Source organism: Tachyglossus aculeatus, chromosome X2, assembly GCF_015852505.1.
Source record: "Tachyglossus aculeatus isolate mTacAcu1 chromosome X2, mTacAcu1.pri, whole genome shotgun sequence".
Taxonomy (NCBI): Eukaryota; Metazoa; Chordata; class Mammalia; order Monotremata; family Tachyglossidae; genus Tachyglossus; species Tachyglossus aculeatus.
Window position 1 is genome coordinate 2,237,107 of NC_052100.1, and position 27,847 is coordinate 2,264,953.

The 27,847-nt window shown below is 49.9% G+C and overlaps 2 protein-coding genes across 4 annotated transcripts in view; both read right to left on the reverse strand.

Moving 5' to 3' along the window:
- Positions 1-27,847, reverse strand: part of LOC119949286 (protocadherin alpha-C2-like) — a 125,337-nt gene that overhangs the window by 92,618 nt on the left and 4,872 nt on the right. The window contains exon 1 of one of the 3 annotated variants that reach the window (XM_038770915.1): positions 24,400-27,054. The exons of 1 other annotated variant lie outside the window; for it this stretch is intronic. In XM_038770915.1, coding sequence (XP_038626843.1) covers positions 24,400-26,889 — 2,490 coding nt within the window. In that variant the 5' untranslated portion in view covers positions 26,890-27,054. Of the gene's footprint in view, positions 1-1,908; positions 4,501-24,399; positions 27,055-27,847 lie in introns of those variants that run through there. One more of the 3 variants, XM_038770916.1, reaches the window with a different exon arrangement.
- Positions 12,471-20,082, reverse strand: LOC119949237 (protocadherin alpha-4-like). The gene is made up of 2 exons (XM_038770833.1): positions 17,306-20,082; positions 12,471-12,663 (listed from the first exon to the last, which is right to left on the reverse strand). The coding sequence occupies exons 1-2, from the start codon at positions 19,837-19,839 to the stop codon at positions 12,471-12,473; spliced, it is 2,727 nt and encodes a 908-aa protein (XP_038626761.1). The 5' UTR covers positions 19,840-20,082.

The window sequence follows — 27,847 nt, forward strand, 5'->3', positions numbered from 1 at the left end:
GAATGATCCTTGTCCTTGACAATCTTAGAGTTTTGGTGTGTCGGAGGGAGGCACTAAGATACTAAAGTAGGTTACAGCTAGATGTGGAGAAAGAGGGAGAGAGAAAAAGAGGGAGAAGAAGGAGAAGAGGGAAAGGAAAAGGGAGAAGGAAGAGAAGAAGAAGAAGAATTAAATAAGAGCTTGAATTCAGACGGATTGGAAAGCAAGAACACTGAAGCAATCCCAAATCTGTTTCTGCTTCAGTTTGAAACAGAATGAACTCATCCGTCATTCCGTGAAAGTCTCTAACGTTCTAACAGCGCATTGACATTTTGGGCTCTTGCATACTGGCAGTGGGAGAGCACATCATCTACCTCGGTTGCAGATCATATTCCTGGGAAACAGACTGTTACTACTGGGTTCAATTGTGCAGACTTCCCTAATCCATTGTTCTGCACTCTCTCCCGCTGGTACATCCTCATTTCCTGATAGGAACTGCAGCAATCCAGTGTCAAAAGACAAAAGCTATTACTCAGTCTTTTAGAAATAAAGCCTTTTTCTCCAAGTCTAAGAAACAATTTGGGTACACTTCAAGTATATCCTGATTCAAATTCTTTACTCCAGCCAAGCCAACGGAGCCCTGCATGGGAGAGGGGCTGTGTATGATCTGATTCTCTTGCATCTACCCCAGTGCTTAGCACAATGCTCGGCACTCGTAAATACTTAGTCAGTAACATCATCATCATCAACAAAATCTAATTTACCATCCTTCACCTGTGGTTAACTTGCCCCTATCTCTGAAACACGGTAATTAGAACTTCATTCTATCTGGAATTCTCTACCTCCAAGCCTCGACACGAAATTCTGATCCTCCCTCAAATGAATGTGCAGGCTTCATAGACCAAATGATTACACTTCTAGTCAACCTCAGTCAGGTGGTTTAGAGAATCCAGGTCAGTTGGGATTCACTTTTGGCATCAGGTTCCCTGGGGCCAAGTTATTCCCCCACCGCCAATCTACCATCCTCTGCATGCAAGCGTTCAAACAGCAACATTATCAGACGTGAGCCTGCTTCTTTCTCAGACTGACAATGAGGCGTAACGGAAACAATATAGATATGGGAACAGATTTGAATTCCACCTCAGCCACTGACTCAATGTATGGCTTTTGAGCCAAGTCTACCTCACAAAGATATAGCAAAGACAGAATGAGGTAATATCAAAAGAGCTTGAGAAAAATATAAACGCTCTACCTATTGAATGCATTATTGTAAAAAATTTCGAGGACAAATTATCAAAAAACTCCGCATCTAGTTCCCCATTGTTAATTCTAAGATTATCTGGGATGGCAAAACTTAGTAGAGATGAAGAAAATCCCTGGTAAGTTAAGGTCAAACAAAATCTAACGTAAATATTTTGCACTGACTTTTCTGTCTTGGATGAATTCAGCGATACAATTTCCCAGCAGACTGCTCATTTAGGAAGTAATTTCCTTTGAAAATATTCACCTAATTATGCACAAGGAGACTGAATGGTTAACATGGAGGAAGAACAGGAAAGTGACACAGCTGTCGCACCGTATCTTAACCCTGAGTAACCGGGAAAGGAAGCAGCATTAACAGATTCAGGAAAGATTTCCAAGATGGTAAGTGTAACAAAGCGGAATAAGATAAATTAGGGCACACCCTTCTTTCAAAGACTGCCTTAAACGACAGAAATGGAAGGAGATGCCCAAAATGCCTACTATACTAAAGAATGATGCTTGAAAGTCCTACCTCATTCTTCAACACTCCTTTTCAGGTAGATATAAATCAAAAGCACTAGGAAGATCTTTCCTCAGACAGAATTATTGAAGTTGACCAGTGGTGAAGCGATGAATTCATATTGAAAAAGTAAATAAAGACTTGGAAGCTTTGTGTGAACAACTTACCTTCCCAGAATCTTCTGGGCGGATCCCTGGCTGTTCTCCGCTGTCCCGGGGTCCCGGGCAGGGAGGCAAGTTGGGGCTGAAAGCCATGAGGTCGCTCTTGGCGGCCCCGTCCCCCGCACAGGCGTTGGGTCGCTGTCGGCGACGTTGCTGAGAATAGGACCAACTGCCCACGGCGCTGGAGTAGACGAGGGCCGGCGGGCCGGGCCCGCACAGCCCGCGCGGGGGCGCCGAGCACCGCAGCGCCGCGTACAGCAGCACGGTCACCACGAACAGGCCGGACACGGCGCAGATGGCCACGACGAGGTAGACGTTCACGTCCCCCAGGGCCGCCCGCGGGCCGCCCCCCGACGCCCCCGCCGCCCGCGCCCCCGCCGCCCGCGCCGCCGCCGCCTTGGCGTCCTGCCCGCCGTGGTCCACCAGCGACACGCTGACCGTGGCCGTGGCCCGCAGCGCCGGCTCCCCGTGGTCCCGCACCACGACCAGCAGCGTGTGCCGCGGCCCGTCCGCCTCGTCCAGGGCCCGCGCCGTGCTGATCTCGCCCGTGTACAGCCCGATGCGGAAGGGGCCGCGCCCGGCCCCGCCGCCCAACGCCCGCAGCTCGTACGCCAGCCACGCGTTGTAGCCCGAGTCCAAGTCCACCGCGCGGATCTTCGCCACCGGGTGCCCCGGCCCGGCCCCCTGCGGCACCAGCTCCGGGCCCGGCGGAGACGCCCCGGGGGAGCCGGACTGGGAGCTCGACGCCGCGGAGGACCACGAGGGCGCGGCGGCCGCCCCGGAATGCGGGGGCAGCACGAGAGGGGCGTTGTCGTTCTCGTCCAGCACGAACACGTGCAGCGTCACGTTGCTTTCCAACGCCGGGACTCCCGCGTCGCGGGCGCTCACCTGGACCTGCAGCATCTCCAGTTCCTCGTGGTCCAGCGGCTGCAGCGCGTACACGCGCCCGCTCTCCGCGTGGACCGACACGTAGCTGGACAGCGGCCGCTCCCGCACCGGCCGGTCCACCAGCGAGTAGGACACCAGCGCGTTCTCCCGCGCGTCCGGGTCCCGCGCCGACACGGTGAAGATGTGGCTTCCCGGCGGGTTGTTCTCCTTCACCAGCACTGTGTACACGGGCTGCGCGAAGGCCGGCGCGTTGTCGTTCACGTCGGCGATGGCCACCGCCACGCTGGCCGTGGCCTCCAGCGCCGGGGCCCCGCCGTCCCGCGCCGTCACCCGCAGCTCGTAGACCGCCACGCTCTCGCGGTCCACGGGGCCCTGCAGGACCAGCGAATAGTAATTCTTGAAGGTGGACACCAGCCCGAACGGCCCGGGGGGCGCCAGGGTGCACGTCACCTGCCCGTTGGCCCCGGAGTCTCGATCGGACACGCTGATCAGCGCGATCACCGTACCGGGCGGGGCGTCCTCCCGGACGGGTAGTGACAGAGACGTCACTGTTATCTCGGGGGCGTTGTCATTGATATCCAGCACCTCCACCAGGACCATGCAGTGACCGGCCATGGGGGGAATTCCCCTGTCAATAGCCTTCACCTGTATTTCATACTGTTTGTTTTCTTCGAAATCCAGAGTATCGTTTAACTTCATTTCTCCTGTTTTTTCATCTAAAGTGAAAACAGATCTTACATTGGGTTTCATTAATCGGAATGAGTATATGAACTCACCATTCTCAGCTTCATCCCGATCTGTAGCATTCAACTTAATCACAAATGTCCCATTAGCTGCATTTTCGTATAACCTCACCTCATATTTTGAGTGTTCAAACTCCGGATCGTTGTCATTTACATCCAGTACCGTAACCACCAACTGTGTTGTGCCAGTGAGCTCCGGTTTGCCCCCATCTGTGGCCTTCAGTAATAAATGCAGCTCTGGGATTTCCTCTCTGTCCAAAGATTTCTTTAAAACCAGGGACAAGAATTTTCTGTCCTCGCTATTTGTTCGGACATCCAAAGAGAAATATTCATTTGGGCTGAGACTGTAGGTCAAAACCGCGTTCACTCCGATATCTGCATCGGAGGCGCCCTCCAGTGGAAATCGAGAGTCCGGCTGTTTGGATTCTGCAATGACGAGCCTTTGTTCCGTTACCGGGAAGACGGGCGGGTTGTCGTTGATGTCCTTGACCTCCACCTCCACATGGTCGACCCGCAGCGGCTTGTCCACGATCACCTCCAGGTGGATGCTGCAGGCGGGGCTCCGGCCGCACAGCTCCTCCCGGTCGATGGGCGAATTGACGAACAGGATGCCGTTCTGCAGATTCACCTCCAGATAGTCGCCGCGGCCCTGGGACACCGCCCGGAACATCCGCGGCACCAGCTCCCCGACCTCCAGCCCCAGGTCCTGCGCGATGCGGCCCACGAAGGTGCCGTGTTTCGCCTCCTCCGGCACCGAGTAATGGAGCTGGCCGCTCCCCCCGGCCCAGGCTGTGACCACCAGCAGGACCGCGGTCAGCAGCCGCCGCCGCCTCCCCCGGCTACCGCCCCGCGGGATCAGCATCGCACAAACCTGTATCCGAGGCTCAGGTCACTGGTCCATCGCTCCAAAGTCTTCAGGACCCTAGGAAAGTCCTTGGTTTCCTTAAATCTGACCGCACGGCATCCCCTCTTCTTCAGCTGTTTAGTGATGGTGACAAAATGGAGGGATTTTCAAGACTGAGGACGATTTGTGGATTTCCTTTGTCAGTGCAACCTGGCGGTGGATGGCGACACCATGTGGATGTAATCGGTAAGTAATTTGCCCAGCCGTTTGTTGAATTTCCTTGCTACCCTCTTATTCTTTACCAAACTGCTCATTTTACACTTCCGTATTTCTTCAAGACTTCTTAAGAAGATATTCCGATTCCTTCTTATGTTGACGATTGCATCAACGCATCTGTGTGGGATCGCAGGTGGCAGAGGTGGACAGGGAACTGGTCTACCCATCTTGCTGTATTGTACTCTTGCAGCTCTTCATCATCAATCGTATTTATTGAGCGCTTACTATGTGCAGAGCACTGTACTAAGCTCTTATTACAATGCTCTTCTCAAAAGAAACACTCCAATACTTTTGATCGATTGATCTTTATAAATAGCCACTCCTTTAAACTCGTGTATTGTAATCCCATAGAGTGACGCATATGCCCTTTAATAATGAGGACATGGACCTTAGTGGCTGTTATAGAATCATTCGTGTTTCCGATTAGGCTCTTCTTGGAGATCGAACATTGGTAAATTTATGGTATTTCCTTCCTTTTACTGGACCAATTTTTCCATTAAATCCAAGGCATTGGCAGACTATAAGCCCCTTGTGGACAGGGTTCATTCTGTTTCTATTGTGCCGTTCCAAGTGCTTTGTGTAGTTCTCAGCACACAATTGATGCTCAGTAAATATTATTGATTCTTATACCGACTCCCACCATTTCTTTCTAATTTCTTTATCCCACTTTCTCCTTTCTTTCCCTCCATATTCTTCTATACAGTCCTCTATTGTTTTTAGATGTCCTCTAGGTCTCCAAAGTTCCAACCTGATTTTTCTTTCAATACCTGTTTTCAGGATCCTTGACTTTAAAACCAACGTCTCATATCTACATCAATTTACATTTTTACTTTTTTCATTTTTCATAATTTTAACAAGGAATAAGTCAATCATTTGAAGCATATTATTTTGAAATCTGTCATATCAAAGATTCACTATTTTCCAAGATTTATTTTGGAGCCAGAATGTTAACGGAAGATTTCTAGACCATCTTAGTATTTCTTCAAGAGTCACTGTATTAAATTCTCTCTCATATATTCACTATTTATAGGAAAACTTGTATTACGGTAACCCGATTTTGGATAGTACTGCTGACCTTTAAGACACTTAAAACCAAATGGGAAAATGAAACACACATAAATAGTATTAGCTTGACTGAATACACGTAAGATTTGTTATTAACTATTATTTTGGTTTTTATTATCACTAGGTGCTAATAATTGCCACAGGAATAAGATAATCGGCTCACATAGAGAGTTTGCTTCATATCTAAGAAGTAGAGTGACTAGATCTCTTATCCCCATATTATAGATGAGGAAACCCAGAATCTCTGGGGCCAGCTGATTGTTGTATTTTAGGAATAACATAATAGAGCTGAAGAAGATACAAAGGAAAACCAAGATGACCGGCGAGGGGTAGGGGAGGTTGGGGGTGAGAAGTTTCTCTATAAGAAAGGACTTACAAGGTGAGGACTCTGTAGCATGGAAAGACGAAGGTGAGAAGTGACGTGGTTAAAGTTGACAGAATCATGAAGGGCAGGGCAGACGCAGAATTGTTCACCAAAGCCTTCTGAGGATGGTGGAAGGGACAGTGGTGGCAATCATTCAAGTGAAATGATTTCAAGTTCAAAACTAACCAGATGGGACCCAGGCCTGGCACAGGAGGTGGGGAAAGCACCTGAAATCCATTAAAATAGGAAGTTTGCAGACTTTAAGAGGGATTTGGATCAATTCATGAATGAGAGGTGCATAATGATGTTCTAGAGGGAATGGACATTGAAGCAAAGTGTATGCACTTAAGATAGCATAAAAATGAGTTTATAAGTGTCAGGTCCAGGATAGGATCTCCGAGGAGAATTTAGGAATCCTAGATGGTAAATGTTAAGATGGATATTAAGCAGGGCACCATCACATGGTTCCTTCAAGAATCTTGTTGACACTATCAGAGATGGACTACTAGACTAGAGGGACCGTAGGTTTGACGTCGTAATATAATCCCTTAGTTTTTATCCTTGATATTAGTCATCTAAATCCTTACTTGTTGAATTAAGCATGTTAAGACTTTTGTTAGTAGAAGCAAAAGTTGGATGAACACTAACGAGTACAGCAAGTGAATTCTGAACCAGCTTTTTTGTCACTTCTTTGTCTCTGTGAACTTCAGCACCTTTGTCCAACACGTATGTGATATTATCAAAGAATTTCAGGTAGAATTTATTTTTATGGTATTTCTTAAGCGCTTACTATCTACCACGCACTCTACCAAAAGCTGGGGTAGATTTAAGATAATTAGATTGGACACAGTCCCTGTCCCACATAGGACTCACAGTCCTATTCCCCAGTAGACAGATGAGGTAACTGAGGCACAGGGAAGTTAAGTGACTTGTCCAAGCTCACACAGCAGACAGCTGGCAGAGCCAGGATTAGAACCCAAGTTCTCTGATTCCCAGGCCCAGGTCCTTTCCTCTAGGCCATGTCATTCAAGTCTCCTTTCCTATCATTTTGATGGCTGTATCTCACTGATAGTTTGGATATCATTAAGACCGTCAGGCACAATTTTAAAGATAGTAATATGTTTATATATCTTTAAGTAAAAATAAAAATAAGGATATCAGGAAACCAGAAAAGATGTAGACACCTTTGACATAATCAGGTCAATGAAGCTGATAAAGATTGTAATAAATTGCCCGGTGCAAGATCATAGGATGGATGACTAACCCTTCAAAATAGATTGTCCTGAGTAGTAGCAAGCAAAACTAATTGACTAAATTGCAGTAGCTCCGTGTCATATGGAAAAAGGCATGACTGATAGAGTAATGTTGACCATTTGGCTGAAGCCACAGTGTCAGGTTCTTTTCCAGGACCTGACAATTTCACTGCAAAAAAAAAAATCCCTCCATCGGCAATAGCAAGTGTGTAGTGAGGTGCTTTGAATCTGAAGGTTGGCTACACGACTGCAATTTTTCCAGATAGTAAGGACCCAAACACCTTTTTGAGGATTAAATGACTTACATTATTTGCTAATGGACATCATGACGAAGTCCCACGTTGAAATGAAATCTTTCTAATCTCAGAACACAAATATCCATGGGGAAGACCCATCACATAACACCTCTCAAACAATCTTGGATCCATTTTCAGATACTCTATTTCCTTCTCATTAACGTCCTTTCTTCAATAACTAAAGCTCTTCCAAGTTTACCACCTAAGCACTTCTTATAATGGCATTTATTAAGCGCTTACTATGTGCAAAGCACTGTTCTAAGCGCTGGGGAGGTTACAAAGTGATCAGGTTGTCCCACGGGGGGCTCACAGTCTTAATCCCCATTTTACAGATGAGGTAACTGAGGCCCAGAGAAGTGAAATGACTTGCCCAAAGTCACACAGCTGACAATTGGAAGAGCGAGGATTTGAACCCATGACCTCTGACTCCAAAGCCCGTGCTCTTTCCACTGAGCCAGGCTGCTTCTCGTGTGCTTCTCGTAGGAGCCACTTCTGCTCCTACTATGTCCATGGGGACTCACACTCCACTCATAGCTGAACAGACTGACTTACATACCCTACTATTCATACATTTACTCATTAACATACAACTGTTTTCTTTCTCTTCTCATATCTATAAATGATTTAGTGACTGTTTTCCCCGAGAAAGCTTAAACTTCTTGAAGGCTGCGGTCATATCTTCGAACTCTATTGTACTCTCCCCAAAATCTAGTTCAATGCTAAACACACATCTCTAAATGCTATTGATTTATTGACTCCCTCATCAATTGATTACTAGATTCCAAGAGAAAGTAAATAATCATCCAGAGACTTAGGCAAACACTATTTCCACACCAAGCTATTCAATTTATTCAAGTAAGGCCAGAATCCTAAACCAAGTTTTCCATCCAAATGCAAAATTGCCGTTTTTCCCTGGAATTCACAAAGAAGGAATAACTCAAGGGAATGCATCAAGAGGCAAAGAATCATCAGGAGTGAGTGAGATCTGTCCTCCTAACATTCTAAATTCTCCAGATGTCATACCTCTGCTTAAAAGAAAGCAATTAGTAACCCTTCCCCTTAGAAGCACGTATTCCAAGAACCTGATAGCAACAGAAATCATTTCCCTTCGGGCTGTTTCCCTTTCCCTGATTTCCAAATCCAGTGAGTTTTTCTAACTGAGTGTGAGGTGGTACGTACAGGTCAGAGTATGAAGATAGGAAAAGGGAGGGCACATTAGACAAAATCTTGAGGTGGCAAAGGTTCAGGTTGCAGATGATTATTTTTTCTTTCCAAGCCATATCTTCCCAACTTCCACCTCAGCAATTATGCACGACCAACCACCCATAGCACTTCTGTACATAATGATTTAGATATTCTACTAAAGACTTAGTCATCCACAGACCTATTATTCCATTCACTTTTCTTCTTACGTTATGTATATTGGGCCTCCCACTGTATTGTTAGAGTCTACTGCACTTTCCAAAGCACTTGACAGAGTAGGTGCTCACAGTAGGTGCTCAACAAATTTCATTGATTGACTGAACCTTGACCTTACACAATTCATATCAAAATTAGAGTTCGTAGCATCCACACTCCGGATTAATCGTGTGCCTGTCCAAGGAGTTACTCAGGACCAAAAAAACAACAAAACAATTTTTGAGCAGTGAATTGGCCTTGGATTACAGAGAAAAATTCCAAGTAGACGAGAGTAAAAATCGCTTTACTCCCACCGCTTCTCCAAGAAAGATGATGATACTGTTCCACTAAGAGCTTTCCCTATATTTTCCCTTTCCCTCGGTTGTGATGGCTGGTAAGCGTAACGGAAATGATACCGGGACCAGATGTGGAGAATTTCCATGTTGAAAGCTAAAAAGAAACTTTCCTATATATTCCCTTTCCCTCGGTGGAGGAGGCTGGTAACAGAAATGATATTGGGAGCAGATGTGAAGAATTCTCATGGTGGATGCTAAAGAAAAATTGAAAGCATGATGCATCGACGGGTAAACATTTTAAAGTGTGATGAAAGGTATTTTGGAAATGATGCAATGGTGAAAGAAAAATGAAGCTCAGGAAAAAGAGTAAACGATTAGACCAAAAAAACCTTCTGTAAGGAGAGAAGTAATTTCACGTGTAATGAAATCCTGATCCTAACGTTGAACTACCACCAGAAGACCCGGAACGGACACTCACCTTCCCCGAGTCCTCTGGGCCGATCCCTGGCTGTTCCCCGCTGTCCCGGGATCCCGGGCAGGGAGGCATGTTGGGGCTGAAAGCCATGAGGTCGCTCTTGGCGGCCCCGTCCCCCGCACAGGCGTTGGGTCGCCGCCGGCGACCTTGCTGAGAATAGGACCAACTGCCCACGGCGCTGGAGCAGACGAGGGCCGGCGGACCGGGCCCGCACAGCCCGCGCGGGGGCGCCGAGCACCGCAGCGCCGCGTACAGCAGCACGGTCAGCACGAACAGGCCGGACACGGCGCAGATGGCCACGACGAGGTAGACGTTCACGTCCCCCAGGGCCGCCCGCGGGCCGCCCCCCCGACGCCCCCGACACCCGCGCCCCCGACGCCCGCGCCGCCGCCTTGGCGTCCTGCCCGCCGTGGTCCACCAGCGACACGCTCACCGTGGCCGTGGCCCGTAGCGCCGGCTCCCCGTGGTCCCGCACCACGACCAGCAGCGTGTGCCGCGGCCCGTCCGCCTCGTCCAGGGCCCGCGCCGTGCTGATCTCGCCCGTGTACAGCCCGATGCGGAAGGGGCCGCGCCCGGCCCCGCCGCCCAACGCCCGCAGCTCGTACGCCAGCCACGCGTTGTAGCCCGAGTCCAAGTCCACCGCGCGGATCTTCGCCACCGGGTGCCCCGGCCCGGCCCCCTGCGGCACCAGCTCCGGGCCCGGCGGAGACACCCCGGGGGAGCCGGACCGGGGGCTCGACGCCGCGGAGGACCACGAGGGCGCGGCGGCCGCCCCGGCATGCGGCGGCAGCACGAGGGGGGCGTTGTCGTTCTCGTCCAGCACGAACACGTGCAGCGTCACGTTGCTTTCCAGCGCCGGGACCCCCGCGTCGCGGGCGCACACCTGGACCTGCAGCATCTCCAGTTCCTCGTGGTCCAGCGGCTGCAGCGCGTACACGCGCCCGCTCTCCGCGTGGACCGACACGTAGCTGGACAGGGGCCGCTCCCGCACCGGCCGGTCCACCAGCGAGTAGGACACCAGGGCGTTCTCCCGCGCGTCCGGGTCCCGCGCCGACACGGTGAAGATGTGGCTTCCCGGCGGGTTGTTCTCCTTCACCAGTACCGTGTACACGGGCTGTGCGAAGGCCGGCGCGTTGTCGTTCACGTCGGCGATGGCCACCGCCACGCTGGCCGTGGCCTCCAGCGCCGGGGCCCCGCCGTCCCGCGCCGTCACCCGCAGCTCGTAGGCCGCCACGCTCTCGCGGTCCACGGGGCCCTGCAGGACCAGCGAATAGTAATTCCTGAAGGTGGACACCAGCCCGAACGGCCCGGGGGGCGCCAGGGTGCACGTCACCTGCCCGTTGGCCCCGGAGTCCCGATCGTACACGCTGATCAGCGCGATCACCGTACCGGGAGGGGCGTCCTCTCGGACGGGCAGTGACAGAGACGTCACCGTTATCTCGGGGGCGTTGTCGTTGATATCCAGCACCTCCACCAGGACCGTGCAGTGACCAGCCATGGGAAGATTTCCCCTATCGGTAGCCTTCACTTGTATTTCGTACAGTTTATTTTCTTCGAAATCCAGAGTGCCATTTAATTTCATTTCTCCTGTTTTTTCATCTAAGTTAAAAACAGATCTTACATTGGGTTTCATTAATCGGAATGAGTATATTAATTCTCCGTTCTCACCTTCATCCCGATCCGTAGCATTTACTTTAATCACGAACGTCCCATTAGCTGCATTTTCAGGCAACCTCACCTCATACTTTGACTGTCCAAACTCCGGATCGTTATCATTCGCATCCAGCACTTTGACCAACAGCTGAACGGTTCCCGTCAGCTCCGGTTTGCCTCCGTCTGTGGCCGTCAGTAGTAAATGCAACTCTGGGGTTTCCTCTCTGTCCAAAGATTTCTTTAAAACCAGTGACAAGGATTTACTCTCCTCGCTATTTATTCGGACATCCAAAGAGAAATATTCATTTGGTCTGAGACTGTAAGTCAAAACCGCGTTCACTCCGATATCTGCATCGGAGGCGCCCTCCAGTGGAAATCGAGAGTCCGGCTGTTTGGACTCTGCAATGAGGAGCCTTTGTTCCGTTACCGGGAAGACGGGCGGGTTGTCGTTGATGTCCTTGACCTCCACCTCCACATGGTCGACCCGCAGCGGCTTGTCCACGATCACCTCCAGGTGGATGCTGCAGGCGGGGCTCCGGCCGCACAGCTCCTCCCGGTCGATGGGCGAATTGACGAACAGGATGCCGTTCTGCAGATTCACCTCCAGATAGTCGCCGCGGCCCTGGGACACCGCCCGGAACATCCGCGGCACCAGCTCCGCCACCTCCAGCCCCAGGTCCTGCGCGATGCGGCCCACGAACGTGCCGTGTTTCGCCTCCTCCGGCACCGAGTAATGGAGCTGGCCGCTCCCCCCGGCCCAGGCTGTGACCAGCAGCAGGACCGCGGTCAGCAGCCGCCGCCGGCTCCCCCGGCCACCGCCCCGCGGGATCAGCATCGCACAAACCTGTATCCGAGGCTCAGGTCACTGGTCCATCGCTCCAAAGTCTTCAGGACCCTAGGAAAGTCCTTGGTTTCCTTAAATATGACCGCACGGCATCCCCTCTTCTTCAGCTGTTTAGTGATGGTGACAAAATGGAGGGATTTTCAAGACTGAGGACGATTTGTGGATTTCCTTTGTCAGTGCAACCTGGCGGTGGATGGCGACACCATGTGGATGTAATCGGTAAGTAATTTGCCCAGCCGTTTGTTGCATTTCCTTGCTACCCTCTTATTCTTTACCAAACTGCTCATTTTACACTTCCGTACTTCTTCAAGACTTCTTAAGAAGATATTCCGATTCCTTCTTATGTTGACGATTGCATCAACGCATCTGTGTGGGATCGCAGGTGGCAGAGGTGGACAGGGAACTGGTCGACCCATCTTGTTGTATTGTACTCTTGCATCTCTTATTACAGTGCTCTTCTCAAAAGAAACACTCCAATACTTTTGATCGATTGATCTTTGTAAATAGCCACTCCTTTAAACTCATGTATCGTAATCCCATAAAGTGACGTATATGCCCTTTAATAATGAGGACATGGACCTTAGTGGCTGTTATAGAATCATTCGTGTTTCCGATTAGGCTCTTCTTGGAGATCGAATATTGGTAAATTTATGGTATTTCCTTCCTTTTACTGGACCAATTTTTCCATTAAATCCAAGGCATTGGCAGACTATAAGCCCCTTGTGGACAGGGTTCATTCTGCTTCTATTGTGCCGTTCCAAGTGCTTTGTGTAGTTCTCAGCACACAATTGATGCTCAGTAAATATTATTGATTCTCATACCGACTCCCACCATTTCTTTCTAATTTCTTTATCCCACTTTCTCCTTTCTTTCCCTCCATATTCTTCTATATAGTCCTCTATTGTTTTCAGATGTCCTCTAGGTCTCCAAAGTTCCAACCTGATTTTTCTTTCAATATCTATTTCAGGATCCTTGACTCTAAAACCAACGTCTCATATCTACATCAATTTAAATTTTTACTTTTTTCATTTTTCATAATTTTAACAAGGAATAATTCAATCATTTGAAGCATATTATTTTGAAATCTGTCATAACAAAGATTCACTATTTTCCAAGATTTATTTTGGAGCCAGAATGTTAAGGGAAGATTTCTAGACCATCTTAATATTTCTTCAAGAGTCATTGTATTAAATTCTCTCTCATATATTCACTATTTATAGGAAAACTTGTATTACGATAACCCGATTTTGGATAGTACTGCTGACCTTTAAGACACTTAAAACCAAACGGGAAAATGAGACACACATAAATGGGATTAGCCTGACTGAATACACGTAAGATTTGTTATTAACTATTATTTTGGTTTTTATTATCACTAGGTGCTAATAATTGCCACAGGAATAAGATAATCAGCTCACATAGAGAGTTTGCCTCATATCTAAGAAGTAGAGTGACTAGATCTCTTATCCCCATATTATAGATGAGGAAATCTAGAATTTCTGGGGCCAGCTGATTGTTGCATTTTAGGAATAACATAATAGAGCTGAAGAAGATACAAAGAAGGAGAACCAAGATGACCGGAGGGGGTAGGGGAGGTTGCGGGGGTGGGGGGGAGTTTCTCTATAAGAAAGGACTAACAAGGTGAGGACTCTGTAACATGGAAAGACGAAGGTGAGAAGTGACGTGGTTAAAGTTGACAGAATCATGTAGGGCAGGGCAGACGCAGAATTGTAGTTCACCAAAGCCCTCTGCGGATGGTGGAAGGAACAGAGGTGGCAATCATTCAAGTGAAATGATTTCAAGTTCAAAACTAACCAGATGGGACCCAAGCCTGGCACAGGAGGTTGGAAAAGCACCTGAAATCCATTAAAATAGGAAGTTTGCAGACTTTAAGAGGGATTTGGATCAATTCATGAATGAGAGGTGCATAATGATGTTCTAGAGGGAATGGACATTGAAGCAAAGTTTATGGACTTAAGATAGCATAAAAATGAGTTTGTAAGTGTCAGGTCCAGGATAGGATCTTCGAGGAGAAGTTAGGAATCCTAGATGGTAAATGTTAAGATTGATATTAAGCAGGGCACCATCACATGGTTCCTTCAAGAATCTTGTTGACACTATCAGAGATGGAATACTAGACTAGAGGGACCGTGGGTTTGACGTCGTAATATAATCCCTTAGTTTTCATCCTTGATATTAGTCATCTAAATTAAATTGTTGAATTAAGCATGTTAAGACTTTTGTTAGTAAAAGCAAACGTTGGATGAACACTAACGAGTACAGCAAGTGAATTCTGAACCAGATTTTTTGTCACTTCTTTGTCTCTATGAACTTCAGCACCTTTGTCCAATACGTATGTGATATTATCAAAGAATTTCAGGTAGAATTTATTTTTATGGTATTTCTTAAGCGTTTACTATCTACCACGCACTCTACTAAGAGCTGGGGTAGATTTAAGATAATTAGATTGGACACAGTCCCTGTCCCACATAGGACTCACAGTCCTATTCCCCAGTAGACAGATGAGGTAACTGAGGCACAGGGAAGTTAAGTGACTTGTCCAAGCTCACACAGCAGACAACTGGCAGAGCCAGGATTAGAACCCAAGTTCTCTGATTCCCAGGCCCAGGTCCTTTCCTCTAGGCCATGTCATTCAAGTTTCCTTTCCTATCATTTTGATGGCTGTATCTCACTCATAGTTTGGATATCATTAAGACCGTCAGGCACAATTTTAAAGATAGTAATATGTTTATATATCTTTAAGTAAAAATAAAAATAAGGATATCAGGAAACCAGAAAAGATGTAGACACCTTTGACGTAGTCAGGTCAATGAAGCTGATAAAGATTGTAATAAATTGCCCGGTGCAAGATCATAGGATGGATGACTAACCCTTTAAAATAGATTGTTCCGAGTAGTAGCAAGCAAAACTAATTGAATAAATTGCAGTAGCTCAATGTCATATGGAAAAAGGCATGACTGATAGAGTAATGTTGACCATTTGGCTGAAGCCACAGTGTCTGGTTCTTTTCCAGGACCTGACAATTTCACTGCAAAAAAAAAAAAAAAATCCCTCCATCGGCACTAGCAAGTGTGTAGTGAGGTGCTTTGAATCTTAAGTTTGGCCACACGACTGCAATTTTTCCAGATAGTAAGGACCCAAACGCCTTTTTTAGGATTAAATGACTTAAATTATTTGCTAATGGACATCATGACGAAGTCCCACGTTGAAATGAAACCTTTCTAATCTCAGAACACAAATGTCCATGGAGAAGACCCATCACATAACACCTCTCCAACAATCTTGGATCCATTTTCAGATACTCTATTTCTTTCTCATTAAGGCCCTTTCTTTGATAACTAAAGCTCTTCTGAGTTTACCACCTCAGCACGTCTGCTCCTACTATGTCCATGGGGACTCACACTCCACTCATAGCTGAACAGACTGGCTTACATACCCTACTATTCATACATTTACTCATTAACATACAACTGTTTTCTTTCTCTTCTCATATCTATAAATGATTTAGTGACTGTTTTCCCCGAGAAAGCGTAAACTTCTTGAAGGCTGCGGTCACATCTTTAAATGCTATTGATTTAATGACTCGCTCATCAATTGATGACTAGATTCCAAGAGAAACTAAATAATCAGCCAGAGACTTAGGCAAACACTACTTCCATACCAAGCTATTCAATTTATTCAAGTAAGGCCAGAATCCTAAACCAAGTTTTCCATCCAAATGCAAAATTGCCGTTTCTCCCTGGAATTCACAAAGAGGGAATAACTCAAGGGAATGCATCAAGAGGCAAAGAATCATCAGGAGTGGGTGAGATCTGTCCTCCTAACATTCTAAATTCTCCAGATGTCATACCTCTGCTTAAAGGAAAGCAATTAGTAACCCTTCCCCTTAGAAGCAAGTATTCCAAGAACCTGATAGCAACAGAAATCATTTCCCTTCGGGCTGTTTCCCTTTCCCTGATTTCCAAATCCAGTGAGTTTTTCTAACTGAATGTGAGGTGGTACGTACAGGTCAGAGTATGAAGATAGGAAAAGGGAGGACACATTAGACAAAATCTTGAGGTGACAAAGGTTCAGGTTGCAGATGATTATTTTTTCTTTCCAAGCCATATCTTCCCAACTTCCACCTCAGCATTTATGCACGACCAACCACCCATAGCACTTCTGTACAGAATGATTTAGATATTCAACTAAAGACTTAGTCATCCACAGACCTATTATTCCATTCACTTTTCTTCTTACATTATGTATATTGGGCCTCCCACTGTATTGTTAGTCTACTGAACTTTCCATAGCACTTGACAGAGTAGATGCTCACAGTAGGTGCTCAACAAATGCCATTGATTGACTGAACAATAACGAGAACCTTGACCTTACACAATTCATATCAAAATTAGAGTTCGTAGCATCCACACTCCATATTAATCACGTGCCTGTCCAAGGAGTTACTCAGGACCAAAAAAAAAAACAAACCAATTTTTGAGCAGTGAATTCGCCAAAGTTCTCCCTTGGATTACAGAGAAAATTCCAAGTAGACAAGAGAGTAGAAATCGCTTTGCTCCCAACCCTTCTCCAAGTAAGATAGTGCTGCTATTCCACTGAGAGCTTTCCCTATATTTTCCCTTTCCCTCGGTTGTGATGGCTAGTAAGGGTAACGGAAATGATACCGGGGCCAGATGTGGAGAAGTTCCAGGTTGAAAGCTAAAAAGAAACTTTTCTATATATTCTCTTTCCCTCGGTGGAGGAGGCTAGTAACAGAAATGATATTGGGAGCAGATGTGAAGAATTATCATGGTGGATGCTAAAGAAAAATTGAAAGCAGGATGCATCGATGACGGGTAAACATTTTATAGTGTGATGAAAGGTATTTTGGAAATGATGCAATGGTGAAAGAAAAATGAAGCTCAGGAAAAAGAGTAAACGATTAGACCAAAAAAACCTTCTCTAAGGAGAGAAGTAATTTAACGTGTCATGAAATCCTGATCCTAACGTTGAACTACCACCAGAAGACCCGGAACGGACACTCACCTTCCCCGAGTCCTCTGGGCCGATCCCTGGCTGTTCCCCGCTGTCCCGGGATCCCGGGCAAGGAGGCATGTTGGGGCTGAAAGCCATGAGGTCGCTCTTGGCGGCCCCGTCCCCCGCACAGGCGTTGGGTCGCCGCCGGCGACCTTGCTGAGAATAGGACCAACTGCCCACGGCGCTGGAGCAGACGAGGGCCGGCGGACCGGGCCCGCACAGCCCGCGCGGGGGCGCCGAGCACCGCAGCGCCGCGTACAGCAGCACGGTCAGCACGAACAGGCCGGACACGGCGCAGATGGCCACGACGAGGTAGACGTTCACGTCCCCCAGGGCCGCCCGCGGGCCGCCCACCGACGCCCCCACCGCCCGCGCCCCCGACGCCCGCGCCGCCGCCGCCTTGGCGTCCTGCCCGCCGTGGTCCACCAGCGACACGCTGACCGTGGCCGTGGCCCGCAGCGCCGGCTCCCCGTGGTCCCGCACCACGACCAGCAGCGTGTGCCGCGGCCCGTCCGCCTCGTCCAGGGCCCGCGCCGTGCTGATCTCGCCCGTGTACAGCCCGATGCGGAAGGGGCCGCGCCCGGCCCCGCCGCCCGCCGCCCGCAGCTCGTACGCCAGCCACGCGTTGTAGCCCGAGTCCAAGTCCACCGCGCGGATCTTCGCCACCGGGTGCCCCGGCCCGGCCCCCAGCGGCACCAGCTCCGGACCCGACGGAGACACCCCGGGGGAGCCGGACCGGGTGCTCGACTCCGCGGAGGACCACGAGGGAGCGGAAGCCGCCCCGGAATGCGGCGGCAGCACGAGGGGAGCGTTGTCGTTCTCGTCCAGCACGAACACGTGCAGCGTCACGTTGCTGTCCAACGCCGGGACCCCCGCGTCGCGGGCGCACACTTGGACTTGCAGCAGCTCCAGCTCCTCGTGGTCCAGCGGCTGCAGCGCGTACACGCGCCCGCTCTCCGCGTGGACCGACACGTAGCTGGACAGGGGCCGCTCCCGCACCGGCCGGTCCACCAGCGAGTAGGACACCAGGGCGTTCTCCCGCGCGTCCGGGTCCCACGCCGACACGGTGAAGATGTGGCTTCCCGGCGGGTTGTTCTCCTTCACCAGCACCGTGTAGGCGGGCTGCGCGAAGGCCGGCGCGTTGTCGTTCACGTCGGCGATGGCCACCGCCACGCTGGCCGTGGCCTCCAGCGCCGGGGCCCCGCCGTCCCGCGCCGTCACCCGCAGCTCGTAGGCCGCCACGCTCTCGCGGTCCACGGGGCCCTGCAGGACCAGAGAATAGTAATTCCTGAAGGTGGACACCAGCCCGAACGGCCCGGGGGGCGCCAGGGTGCACGTCACCTGCCCGTTGGCCCCGGAGTCTCGGTCGGACACGCTGATCAGCGCGATCACCGTGCCGGGTGGGGCGTCCTCCCGGACGGGCAGCGACAGGGACGTCACCGTTATCTCGGGGGCGTTGTCATTAACGTCGATCAATTTCACTATCACTTTGCAGTGCCCCGACATTGGTGGAATTCCCTTATCAGTTGCTACTGTTTGAATTTCGTAAACGCTGTTTTCTTCATAGTCCAGTGTCCCTATAATTCGAATTTCTCCCGTTCTGGGATCTATTTTGAACTTGGCCTGAACCCTAGGGGAAACATCGGTGCTGAATGCATAGATGATGTCGCCATTCAATCCTTCATCCGCATCGGAAGCGTTGAGTCGGATCAACAAAGAGCCGTTGCTTGCATTCTCTACAAGCTGGACTTTGTACACGGACCTGTCGAACTCGGGAGCGTTGTCATTCGCATCCAGCACCTTGGCCAACAGCTGAACCGTTCCCGTCAGCTCCGGTTTGCCCCCATCTGTGGCCGTCAATATCAAGTGGTGCTCGGGCGCTTCCTCCCGATCCAGGGCTTTCTTTAGCACCAGTGACAAAGATTTGCTCAATTCGTCACCTGTCTGTATGTCCAGTGAGAAATACTCACTGGGGCTAAGTCTGTAAGTCAGGAGAGCGTTAGCTCCGATATCTGCGTCTGAAGCGCCCTCTAGCGGAAACCGAGAATCCGGTAATCTGGACTCTGCAATCAACAAAGTCTTTTGTGTTACCGGGAAGATGGGCGGGTTGTCGTTGATGTCCTTGACCTCCACCTCCACATGGTCGACCCGCAGCGGCTTGTCCACGATCACCTCCAGGTGGATGCTGCAGGCGGGGCTCCGGCCGCACAGCTCCTCCCGGTCGATGGGCGAATTTACGAACAGGATGCCGTTCTGCAGATTCACCTCCAGATAGTCCCCGCGGCGGCCCTGGGACACCGCCCGGAACATCCGCGGCACCAGCTCCGCCACCTCCAGCCCCAGGTCCTGCGCGATGCGGCCCACGAAGGTGCCGTGTTTCGCCTCCTCCGGCACCGAGTAATGGAGCTGGCCGCTCCCCCCGGCCCAGGCTGTGACCAGCAGCAGGACCGCGGTCAGCAGCCGCCGCCACCGGCTCCCCCGGCCTCCGCCCTTGCAGACCACCATCGCAAACGCACCTCGCGTTGTGTCCGTCACCGCATCAGGCTTTCCGGACGGAAATGCCGTGATAATCGTCCCGGAATTCCTATGATCCAACGCTGCTATTTTCCTTGTTTTTCGGCGCTTCTGGACAATGACACAATGGAGATTCTCTCCGGAGCCGCTCTGCGTTTTTCGTTCAGAAGGATCACTTCGTGGCGTACAGCGACACCATGTGGTCGAATGTGTAAGTTCCCCCAGCCAAGGGAGCATTCCTTATTGCTTACCCTTTCACTTCTCTCAACCCCCCTTTTTTGTTCTTTTCTGGTCCCTTGAAGTAGGTTACAACTACATTTTGCTTACAAGAATGGTTCCCTGCACGTCTTTTTTCTCTTTTTTCCTGAGGGTCCGACAAGGGGAAAGCTAGTGGCCCTGATATAATTTCTAGAATCTCTAACCAGAAGAAAAGGGAGCTTGTGGAAAAAGGAACAGTAATGAGATTGGGTCCGGTGAGCATGTCTGAGACGTGAGAATCTGGACCAGCTCGACCAGACTATTATTTTGGATGCCTTGATTATTATGGGCTGTGATGCCCCCTTGGTCCAGAAAAGAGAAATGTCCATTAACCTTTTTATTATTGAATTCCCCACAGCATTCTAACGGGAGTTTTCTGGTAGGTAATTTAAGTACGAATCCTCCTTAAGATAAATATTGGAAATCCCACACTTCTGTATCACCCCATTCCCGGTTGTACCTCTATACTACCCTGTGGTGTTGCTGACTTTGGCCAATTCATTCCTCTGGAAAAGATGAGGAAGGAATACTGGTAATTGCATTCTTAGTAGCAATCGTATTTATTGGGCACCTACTGGATACAATGTATTGTACTAAACATTCATTTCCAATACAGGCAATGTGCAAATGTCTCGCTGGTTTTATGTTGGGACAGACTCGTGCCTTAAGGCCTACCCTTCTTTCTCCTTCAGATGGGTTCTGTTACTGACATTCGGGTCACTATGAATCGATAGAGATTCTCAGATTCCAACTAATGTTGGTTGATCTTGCCCCTACAATCCGACAAGGTGGAAGAGATCTCAGACCAGATGTTCTGGGGAGATTTCGTGGTTATTTTCCACAAACAGAATCCTAAAACTTCTGCAAAATATGGGATGTTCAGATAGTTGCCAATCATAGGGTCGAAGGCCACTTTCCGGGGTCTGCTGAAGCTTAGTGCAAAGACCATCGGCCTGGGCTCTGCTACATGTCTGCTGTGTGAGCTTGGACAAGTCACTTAACTTTGTGTCTCAGTTAGCTGTGAGCTCCACGGGGGAAAGGGACTATGTCCAACCCAATTACCTTGTATCTACACCAGTGCTTAGAACAGTGCCTGGCACATAGTAAGCAGTTAACAAATGCCATACATATTATTATTATTATCATCATTATTATTCTCAGAGCAGCCCTAGTTTTTCTTCAGATAATGGGTATTGGGTTATTGCCAACAAGACCTTCTTGATTCAATTTAATCTTCCTTGCCCAACACAACCAACTGAAAATGGAAATCCAAAACTTAGAATCTCAGGGACCATGCTTTTCATCATTCAGAAATTGATGCAAGCTGACAGATTTTAATGGGGGACAGAAGAGGCTCTCAGTGCTTTTCTGTTTTCAGTAAAACAGCAGAACATTAAATCACAGAGATTTTTTACACCTGCTGAAAAGTGTTTCTGAATTTGAAACCATCAGAGAAGCAGAGGCAGGCCAGAAAGAAAAGGAATCACAAGCAATGTCAGGAGCGAGAGTCCTGAACATCCAGGAAAAAGTTGGGGGAACTCTGAATCGAAAGAACTCGACTTTTCCCAGAACCAATTGCCAGACTGCTGGCCTAACCCTCATACACTCGAGTAGTAAATCGCGTTTCACTATCCAGTCGTACAGTCAAACTACAAAATATTTTCCAAACAAATAGAACCCAAACAGATTCCTACCAGAAGTGCCCCCCTTGCAAGAATGATGAATTTTAGTCCAAGAATATGGGAGTGAAATATTCCTTTGTACTTTCGGCGGGAATTACAAATTTACTTTTAACTAATGAACTCACAACAAAGATTTTCCAGGCAGAGTAATTTGATTGTGTCATGGGAAAGTATATAAATTCAGTGCTGTAAATACAGTTGACGCTGAATAGATGCTAGTGATTGATTTGACTTTGGGAGCGTAACCGAATGTGGCCAGAGTAATTAACTAGTAGGTTGTTTTCATATGCAGATGAGATTTCTTAATGCCATTTTAAGTGTATGGTTCAGTGGCAGAGTCGGCTCCCAGGAAACCTCCCAGTCTGAGCACACTGGAGTGGTTATGCAACTTAAGTGACCCGAAACTTGGAGAAGGCTGAAGAGAAACAGAATATTATGATTATTATTATTATTTACCCCTGGAATTTTCTTCCTGTAGATCGTGGACAATAAGTTGCATTATAAATGGATAAAGGCACAACGGTCTGTGAGATTCCGGAACGGCATGAGGTATTAATGGACTCCCTCTTGATTTAAAGCCTCAAGTGTGTCAGGGACTATGACCGATCTGATCATCTTTTCGGTGCTTCGACATTTAGCACAGTACTTAGCGCGTAGTGAGTGTGTAATCAACAACACCATTATCATTAAAGCCACATAGTCGGAAGCAAATGAACTAGACTAGCAAAGACCAGAACCTAGCAAAGACCAGCACTGGGTGCTGTGTTTGTTAAAGACCGCCTTGAGATGAGAGCCAACTAAACTTCCCAGAAAGAGTTAAAAGTTCAAGAAATACAATTACCGGATAGGGCTGTTTGTTTTTCCAGACCATATTCTCTATCTGACCGTGATCAGCTTCCGCACTGGAACCGTGAAATGCTGATATCCAGTCAGGGGATATCAGCCCTGGTTTGTCCCTCAGAATCTACTTGTACCTCATTTTTAAATTCACCTAAATCTTCTTGAACATTTTCATAGCATGGTCGAGAAAGGCATATTCGATGGGGTGGTGTTGAAACGTTCTCGGAAATCCAGAGACAAGGGATCAGGTTTATCTCTCTACGTATTAGCCTTACTAGATTTGGATTTCTTCAATTTTAGCATCCCACCAGTTGTCACTACCTCCAAGTCTGACCCTCCACCTCACTGCTCCTGGGGAGTGAAACAATCAGAAATAGCTGGTGGTTTTACGCCAATCAGGGTCGACATTTCTGACAGATGAACCACCTAGGGTATCTCACATAGTGGACAGACTCAACAAAAAATCCCGAAAATAGTTGTCTAAGACCACAGCAGCTACCCTAGCAGCCGACTTCTTGTCTTTGGTGTGCTATGACTTATTACTGGGGCTATGCTGTGGTCATACCAAGCGTAAAAATGTATGTATAAAATGATAGTCTTCAATGTGCTACACGCCCGTCACGCGTCGGACAGGGACTAGTAAGTGTGAGTGGAGCTACTCTTTTGCTCAGGTTCTCATTCCCGAAGTCTTAGGACCGTGTTTATCCATTATTTATGGCAGGCAACCCCATGATCATCATTACCGTGCCCCTTAAGTGGATTTGTATTACACAAGACAGGCTTGTGTATGTCACTTCTCAGAGTCATGAAGACCTGCAAAGAATTTTTGATGTCTTATTGGTTTCCTGCAAGTAATCCTTTGGCCCGAGTCATTTCATCAGATCAGCCTTGGTGGCATTATTCATTCATTCATTCAACTGTGTTTATTGAGCGCTTACTGTGTGCAGAGCACTGTACTAAGCGCTTGGGAGAGTCCAATGTAACAATAAACAGACACATTCCCTATTCTCCCTCCTACTTAGACTCAGAGCTCCGTGAGGGTCCGCAACTATGTCCGACCATCGGTTAGTACAGTGCTTGTTACATAGAAAGTGCTTAACAAACACCGCAATTATTATATTTGTTGGACTCTGGGAGGCAGGGACAACGGACAGACCATTCGGCAGTGTTGCAATCGAAAGGAGAATGACTCATTTCAAGTAGACACTCCAACTGGATTGTAAAACTAAGAATCACAAGGGAAAAACGCACCAGGGGTCGCAAAGAGAAAAGTATCGACATTAAGGGACAGTGCTTGGGTTGAAGTGGGGCAAAGTCACCCAGAGCTAACTTCCACCATCAGTGACCTCGTCTCATGATTAGAGGAACTAGGCATATTACTGCGAACGATCCATTTACAAAGGATAAAAGACGCTCATTTCTCTGTAGATGAGTCCAGGGGTATTTGCGGAACTTTCCCCAAACTGGGGCCATAAACGCCGAAATAAAAACAACAAAAGCTCCGAAGAGCCTCAAATGAATTTTCCAAACCGATCAGAAGTACAACCTCACCTCCCACTGCCAAAATACGATTCATGTGTATGCAGCTTGTATTACATCCACCGGGAAATTAGATATCCACAAAGAAATGATCCCCAGTTCATTCTCCCAAGGTGAAAGGAGATACTAAATGAAGGAAAACGGATCTATTCTGAGGCTGTTACTGTTTATGAGTAATGAGATTCTGATTACTTTACTGTATGTTTCTATAATACATAAAATATAAGCTCACCTTTCCCGAGTCCTCTGGGCCGATCCCTGGCTGTTCCCCGCTGTCCCGGGGTCCCGGGCAGGGTGGCATGTTGGGGCTGAAAGCCATGAGGTCGCTCTTGGCGGCCCCGTCCCCCGCACAGGCGTTGGGTCGCCGCCGGCGACCTTGCTGAGAATAGGACCAACTGCCCACGGCGCTGGAGTAGACGAGGGCCGGCGGGCCGGGCCCGCACAGCCCGCGCGGGGGCGCCGAGCACCGCAGCGCCGCGTACAGCAGCACGGTCACCACGAACAGGCCGGACACGGCGCAGATGGCCACGACGAGGTAGACGTTCACGTCCCCCAGGGCCGCCCGCGGGCCGCCCCCCGGGGCCCCCGCCGCCCGCGCCGCCGCCGCCCGCGCCGCCGCCGCCTTGGCGTCCTGCCCGCCGTGGTCCACCAGCGACACGCTGACCGTGGCCGTGGCCCGCAGCGCCGGCTCCCCGTGGTCCCGCACCACGACCAGCAGCGTGTGCCGCGGCCCGTCCGCCTCGTCCAGGGCCCGCGCCGTGCTGATCTCGCCCGTGTACAGCCCGATGCGGAAGGGGCCGCGCCCGGCCCCGCCGCCCAACGCCCGCAGCTCGTACGCCAGCCACGCGTTGTAGCCCGAGTCCAAGTCCACCGCGCGGATCTTCGCCACCGGGTGCCCCGGCCCGGCCCCCTGCGGCACCAGCTCCGGACCCGGCGGAGACGCCCCGGGGGAGCCGGACCGGGAGCTCGACGCCGCGGAGGACCACGAGGGCGCGGCGGCCGCCCCGGAATGCGGGGGCAGCACGAGAGGGGCGTTGTCGTTCTCGTCCAGCACGAACACGTGCAGCGTCACGTTGCTGTCCAACGCCGGGACCCCCGCGTCGCGGGCGCACACCTGGACCTGCAGCATCTCCAGCTCCTCGTGGTCCAGCGGCTGCAGCGCGTACACGCGCCCGCTCTCCGCGTGGACCGACACGTAGCTGGACAGGGGCCGCTCCCGCACCGGCCGGTCCACCAGCGAGTAGGACACCAGCGCGTTCTCCCGCGCGTCCGGGTCCCGCGCCGACACGGTGAAGATGTGGCTTCCCGGCGGGTTGTTCTCCTTCACCAGCACCGTGTACTCGGGCTGCGCGAAGGCCGGCGCGTTGTCGTTCACGTCGGCGATGGCCACCGCCACGCTGGCCGTGGCCTCCAGCGCCGGGGCCCCGCCGTCCCGCGCCGTCACCCGCAGCTCGTAGGCCGCCACGCTCTCGCGGTCCACGGGGCCCTGCAGGACCAGCGAATAGTAATTCTTGAAGGTGGACACCAGCCCGAACGGCCCGGGGGGCGCCAGGGTGCACATCACCTGCCCGTTGGCCCCGGAGTCTCGATCGGACACGCTGATCAGCGCGATCACCGTGCCGGGCGGGGCGTCCTCCCGGACGGGTAATGACAGAGACGTCACCGTTATCTCGGGGGCGTTGTCATTCGTGTCCAAGATTTCCACTAAAACTTTGCAGTGGCCGGATAAAGGTGGATTTCCTTTGTCAACAGCCTCCACAGGGATTTCATATGAATTGATGTTTTCGGCATCCAATTCGCCCGCCACTCTGATCTCTCCTGTTTCCATGTCAATGGTGAAGGCATCTTTCACTTCAGCCGGAACAAGATTACTAAACGAATACATTATAAGCTTGTTAATTCCTTCATCCTGGTCAGAGGCGTTCAATCTGATGACTAGTGTCCCGTTTGCGGTATTCTCTAATAATTTTACCTCGTACTCGGATCGGTCAAACTGCGGGGCGTTATCATTCGCATCCAGAACCGTCACCACCAGTTCCACCGAGCCCGTCAGCTCGGGTTTGCCCCCGTCTGTGGCCGTCAGGACCAAGTGATGCTCGGGAACTTCTTCCCTGTCCAGAGATTTCCTTAAAAGAAGATCTACGGATTTAGTTCGGTCATTTTTGGTTCGTACTTCCAAAGCGAAGTAATCATTACCGCTCAGTTTATAGGTCAGGATAGAATTCACTCCGATATCTGCATCAGAAGCGACCTCTAGCGGGAATCTCGAATCTGGCAGCCTTGACTCTGCAATCAACAGAGTTTTTTGTGTTACCGGGAAGATGGGCGGGTTGTCGTTGATGTCCTTGACCTCCACCTCCACATGGTCGACCCTCAGCGGCTTGTCCACGATCACCTCCAGGTGGATGCTGCAGGCGGGGCTCCGGCCGCACAGCTCCTCCCGGTCGATGGGCGAATTGACGAACAGGATGCCGTTCTGCAGATTCACCTCCAGATAGTCCCCGCGGCCCTGGGACACCGCCCGGAACATCCTCGGCACCAGCTCCGCCACCTCCAGCCCCAGGTCCTGCGCGATGCGGCCCACGAACGTGCCGTGTTTCGCCTCCTCCGGCACCGAGTAATGGAGCTGGCCGCTCCCCCCGGCCCAGGCTGTGACCAGCAGCAGGACCGCGGTCAGCAGCCGCCGCCGGCTCCCCCGGCCGCCGCCCCGCGGGACCAGCATCGCACAAACCTGTATCCCAGGCTCAGGTCACTGGTCCATCGCTCCAAAGTCTCCAGAATCCCGCGAAACCCCCTCCTGCAATCCAGTCTCCCTGCTTCTCTTCTCCTTCTCTTTCAAAATGGAGCTTTTTCAAGCCCGGGATGATCCGTGTATTTCCTTTGTCAGGAAAGACCTTGTGGTGGACAGCGACACCTTGTGGCGAAACCGGTAAGTACTATCGCAATTCATTTTCCTGGTTTTCTTGATAGATCTTTCTATAACGCGGATTGATCCGTTTCCAACTTCAGGGCCCCTCCCAGGTTGAACGCCTAACAGACGCGCTAATACAACAGATTACCAATAACCCTATGTTATTAGAATTTTTCTGATCAGTCCCTTGTATCTTAATACACAGCAATTTGCCGTTCTATGTAGTCACGCTTTTCAAAGGAGTGTAGGTGAAAGAAAGAAAGAAAGAAAGAGAGAGCGAGAACGGGAAATAGAGGAAAAACCGGTCCGTAAAAGTTCCAAAATATTGAATTGAAGATTAATTCCACTGAAACTTCAGCCTCTTGCATTTTCCAGATTGCTTACGACAGAGTTCTATACAAATTAAACGCTCGGTAAATACCATTAATTGACGAGTTAAGTGCTGTCTACATACCAAGTACTCTATTAAGCTCTAGAGTAGGTACAAGATAATTGAGTCAGTCAGAAATCCTGTTGCACACGTGGCTCACAGTCTAAGTAGGAGGGAAAGCAGGTACTGCATCCCCATTTCACAGATAAGGAAAGTAAGGCCAGAGAAGTTAGGCGATTTGCATCAAGTCACACCGCAGGCAAGTGGCGGAACCGGGATTAGAACCCAGGGATGCCGACTCCTAGTCCCGAGATCCTTCCTCTAGGCCACGCTAATTTCCGCAGTCCCCATTAACTTGTCTTTACAAATACCTTTATGAAAAATGTACCAACTCCCGTT

What these genes read in the sequence shown, in the direction of transcription:
- LOC119949237 (XM_038770833.1), bottom strand. Translation starts at nt 19,839, where the DNA reads ATGGTGGTCTGCAAGGGCGGAGGCCGGGGGAGCCGGTGGCGGCGGCTG. An exon ending in TCTTCTGGTGGTAGTTCAAC is followed by an intron (nt 12,664 to 17,305) that starts GTTAGGATCAGG and finishes GATCCCACACAG; the next exon opens with ATGCGTTGATGCAATCGTCA.